Raw genomic sequence first — 5,000 nt, 5'->3', positions numbered from 1 at the left:
GCCTAGCTATAGTCTAGTGTTACAGGCCTCCAGCCTAGCTATAGTCTATAGTGTTACAGGCCTCCAGGACAGCCTAGCTATAGTCTATAGTGTTACAGGCCTCCAGCCTAGCTATAGTCTATAGTGTTACAGGCCTCCAGGACAGCCTATAGTGTTACAGGCCTCCAGCCGAGCTATAGTCTATAGTGTTACAAGCCTCCAGCCCAGCCTAGCTATAGTCTATAGTGTTACAGGCATCCAGCCTAGCTATAGTCTATATTGTTACAGGCCTCCAGCCCAGCCTAGTCTACAGTGTTACAGGCCTCCAGCCTATAGTCTACAGTGTTACAGGCCTCCAGCCTAGCTATATTCTATAGTGTTACAGGCCTCCAGCCCAGTCTATAGTGTACAGGCCTCCAGCCCAGCCTATAGTCTATAGTGTTACAGGCCTCCAGCCCAGCCTAGTCTATAGTGTTATAGGCCTGCAGCCTAGTCTATAGTCTATAGTGTTACAGGCCTCCAGCCTAGCTATAGTCTATAGTGTTACAGGCCTCCAGCCCAGCCTAGTCTATAGTGTTACAGGCCTCCAGCCCAGCCTAACCTATAGTCTAAAGGCCTCCAGCCCAGCCTAACCTATAGTCTAAAGGCCTCCAGCCCAGCCTAACCTATAGTCTAAAGGCCTCCAGCCCAGCCTAACCTATAGTCTAAAGGCCTCCAGCCCAGCCTAACCTATAGTCTAAAGGCCTCCAGCCCAGCCTAACCTATAGTCTAAAGGCCTCCAGCCCAGCCTAACCTATAGTCTAAAGGCCTCCAGCCCAGCCTAACCTATAGTCTAAAGGCCTCCAGCCCAGCCTAACCTATAGTCTAAAGGCCTCCAGCCCAGCCTATAGTCTATAGTCTAAAGGCCTCCAGCCCAGCCTAACCTATAGTCTAAAGGCCTCCAGCCCAGCCTATAGTCTATAGTCTAAAGGCCTCCAGCCCAGCCTATAGTCTATAGTCTAAAGGCCTCCAGCCCAGCCTAACCTATAGTCTAAAGGCCTCCAGCCCAGCCTATAGTCTATAGTCTAAAGGCCTCCAGCCCAGCCTAACCTATAGTCTAAAGGCCTCCAGCCCAGCCTATAGTCTATAGTCTAAAGGCCTCCAGCCCAGCCTATAGTCTATAGTCTAAAGGCCTCCAGCCCAGCCTAACCTATAGTCTAAAGGCCTCCAGCCCAGCCTATAGTCTATAGTCTAAAGGCCTCCAGCCCAGCCTAACCTATAGTCTAAAGGCCTCTAGCCCAGCCTAACCTATAGTCTAAAGGCCTCCAGCCCAGCCTAACCTATAGTCTAAAGGCCTCCAGCCCAGCCTATAGTCTATAGTCTAAAGGCCTCCAGCCCAGCCTAACCTATAGTCTAAAGGCCTCCAGCCCAGCCTAACCTATAGTCTAAAGGCCTCCAGCCCAGCCTAACCTATAGTCTAAAGGCCTCCAGCCCAGCCTAACCTATAGTCTAAAGGCCTCCAGCCCAGCCTAACCTATAGTCTAAAGGCCTCCAGCCCAGCCTAACCTATAGTCTAAAGGCCTCCAGCCCAGCCTAACCTATAGTCTAAAGGCCTCCAGCCCAGCCTAACCTATAGTCTAAAGGCCTCCAGCCCAGCCTAACCTATAGTCTAAAGGCCTAGTGTTGTGATTTTGTATATATGTTTTTAAATGTATTTATTTGGGGTCACAGTGCGGACCGGACCAAGGTCCCCGTCACCAACGGTGCCGTTACAAACCCTACAGTTGTGATCAGAAAAAAGACCCGATATAGAAAAATGACACAGAATGTTGAGGAGGGTTTTAATACTGTCGTGAAACAGTTAGATTTACAAACTCACCTCAGCCCAGGCCTTCAGTACGGCCAATTTCTCCATGGTGGTAGCACTCTCACTGTACAGCTGACTAGAGGAACCCTTCCCAGCCTGCACCTTGTCCAGCGAGGATACCAGGAGATTGTGGACGCGCCGAAGATCATTCAGGTCACTGACCACACCACTACCGATCCACGTACTGCACACCTACAGGACGGACGGAAGGACACACAGAGAAGAAGGGAATTGGAGAGAAACGATTCACACAGGCTGGTAGAAAAACAGGGATTTGTGTTTTTTTTTCAGGAGAAGAACAAAATAGAAAAATGCAGAGAGAGAGAGAGCGAGAGAGCGAGAGAGCGAGAGAGAGAGAGAGAGAGAGCGAGAGAGAGCGAGAGAGAGAGCGTGATCGAACAAAGAGAGCCAGAGAAAGAGATCGATATCATAAGAGATGAAGACCGTGAGAGCGAAAGAGATCGATATCATAAGAGATGAAGACCGTGAGAGCGAAAGAGATCGATATCATGAGAGATGAAGACCGTGAGAGAGAGAGAGCAATAGATTGTGATCGTCAGAGCGAGACACAACAAGCCCTCCGTGTGAGGAGTGTGTCAACACTGTATCTGACCATTATGTTTGCTGCCTCCTCCTCCACATCAGTCAGAAAGCAGAAGTATCTGTCTATGTATCAGTCAGAGCCTTGACACTGGTACTCAGCTCTCTACAGCTCCACTCCCCTATAGTACACTACACTATAGTACAGTACACTACCCTATAGTACACTACTCTACCCTATAGTACACTACACTACACTATAGTACACTACCCTATAGTACACTACTCTACCCTATAGTACACTACAGTACACTACACTACTCTAAAGCTCCACTACACTACCCTATAGTACACTACTACTATCATAAGAGATGAAGACCGTGAGAGAGAAAGAGATCGATATCATAAGAGATGAAGACCGTGAGAGAGAAAGAGATCGATATCATGAGAGATGAAGACCGTGAGAGCGAAAGAGATCGATATCATGAGAGATGAAGACCGTGAGAGAGAGAGAGATCGATATCATAAGAGATGAAGACCGTGAGAGAGAAAGAGATCGATATCATAAGAGATGAAGACCGTGAGAGAGAAAGAGATCGATATCATGAGAGATGAAGACCGTGAGAGAGAAAGAGATCGATATCATAAGAGATGAAGACCGTGAGAGAGAAAGAGATCGATATCATAAGAGATGAAGACCGTGAGAGAGAAAGAGATCGATATCATGAGAGATGAAGACCGTGAGAGAGAAAGAGATCGATATCATAAGAGATGAAGACCGTGAGAGAGAAAGAGATCGATATCATGAGAGATGAAGACCGTGAGAGAGAGAGAGAAATAGATTGTGATCGTCAGAGCGAGACACAACAAGCCCTCCGTGTGAGGAGTGTGTCAACACTATCTGACCATTATGTTTGCTGCCTCCTCCTCCACATCAGTCAGAAAGCAGAAGTATCTGTCTATGTATCAGTCAGAGCCTTGACACTGGTACTCAGCTCTCTACAGCTCCACTACCATATAGTACACTACACTACCCTATAGTACAGTACACTATAGTACACTACCCTATAGTACACTACACTACCCTATAGTACACTACCCTATAGTACACTACCCTATAGTACAGTACACTACCCTATAGTACAGTACACTACACTACCCTATAGTACCCTATACTACTCTACAGCTCCACTACACTACCCTAAAGTACACTACACTACCCTATAGTACACTACACTACCCTATAGTACACTACCCTATAGTACACTACCCTATAGTACACTACACTACCCTACCCTATAGTACACTACACTACTCTACACTACCCTATAGTACACTACACTACAGCTCCACTACACTACCCTATAGTATAGTACACTACACTACCCTATAGTACACTACACTATAGTACACTACACTACCCTATAGTACACTACACTACTCTACAGCTCCACTACACTACCGTATAGTACACTACACTACCCTATAGTACACTACCCTATAGTACACTACCCTATAGTACACTACCCTATAGTACACTACACTACCCTATAGTACACTACACTACTCTACAGCTCCACTACACTACCCTATAGTACAGTACACTATAGTACACTACACTACCCTATAGTACAGTACACTATAGTACACTACACTACCCTATAGTACAGTACACTATAGTACACTACACTACCCTATAGTACAGTACACTATAGTACACTACACTACCCTATAGTACAGTACAGTACACTATAGTACACTACAGCTCCACTACACTACCCTATAGTACAGTACACTATAGTACACTACCCTATAGTACAGTACACTATAGTACACTACACTACAGCTCCACTACACAGAGAGGGACATGATGACTCAGAGCTCTGCAGTACTGAGGATTAGCTGAGACTGTCTACTGCATACTATACACTACAGTACAGTACACTATAGTACACTACAGGTACACCACAGTACACTACCCTACAGTACACTACCCTATAGTACACTACACTACCATATAGTACACTACAGTACCATATAGTACACTACAGTACACTACACTACACTACAGTACACTACACTACAACAGTGGTCAGGTCAACAGTAGTCTGGTCAACAGTGGTCAGATCCCAGTGGTCTGGTCAACAGTAGTCTGGTCAACAGTGGTCTGGTCAACAGTGGTCTGGTCAACAGTGGTCAGATCCCAGTGGTCTGGTCAACAGTGGTCTGGTCAATAGTGGTCTGGTCAACAGTAGTCTGGTCAACAGTGGTCAGATCCCAGTGGTCTGGTCAACAGTGGTCTGGTCAACAGTGGTCAGGTCAACAGTGGTCTGGTCAACAGTGGTCAGGTCCCAGTGGTCAGGTCAACAGTGGTCTGGTCAACAGTGGTCAGGTCAACAGTGGTCAGGTCAACAGTAGTCAGGTCAACAGTGGTCAGGTCAACAGTGGTCAGGTCAACAGTGGTCAGGTCAACAGTGGTCAGGTCAACAGTGGTCTGGTCAACAGTGGTCAGGTCAACAGTGGTCAGGTCAACAGTGGTCAGGTCAACAGTGGTCTGGTCAACAGTGGTCAGATCCCAGTGGTCTGGTCAACAGTGGTCTGGTCAACAGTGGTCTGGTCAACAGTAGTCTGGTCA

General features: G+C 46.9%; 1 protein-coding gene across 8 annotated transcripts in view; it reads right to left on the bottom strand.

Moving 5' to 3' along the window:
- The window catches only part of heatr5b (HEAT repeat containing 5B), a 275,921-nt gene that overhangs the window by 181,759 nt on the left and 89,162 nt on the right, over nucleotides 1-5,000 (bottom strand). For all 8 annotated transcript variants that reach the window (XR_005036414.1, XR_005036413.1, XM_036945947.1 and 5 more), the window contains one exon: nucleotides 1,838-2,017. Coding sequence is in view for 6 of the 8 variants with exons in the window: in XM_036945947.1 (XP_036801842.1) it covers nucleotides 1,838-2,017 (180 nt within the window). In the remaining 2 variants the exon portion in view is untranslated. The remainder of the gene's footprint in view (nucleotides 1-1,837; nucleotides 2,018-5,000) is intronic.

The sequence above is a fragment of the Oncorhynchus mykiss genome, chromosome 16 (assembly GCF_013265735.2).
Source record: "Oncorhynchus mykiss isolate Arlee chromosome 16, USDA_OmykA_1.1, whole genome shotgun sequence".
Taxonomy (NCBI): Eukaryota; Metazoa; Chordata; class Actinopteri; order Salmoniformes; family Salmonidae; genus Oncorhynchus; species Oncorhynchus mykiss.
Note: the sequence above shows the minus strand (reverse complement) of the source record. Positions and strands in the feature narration are given on the sequence as shown.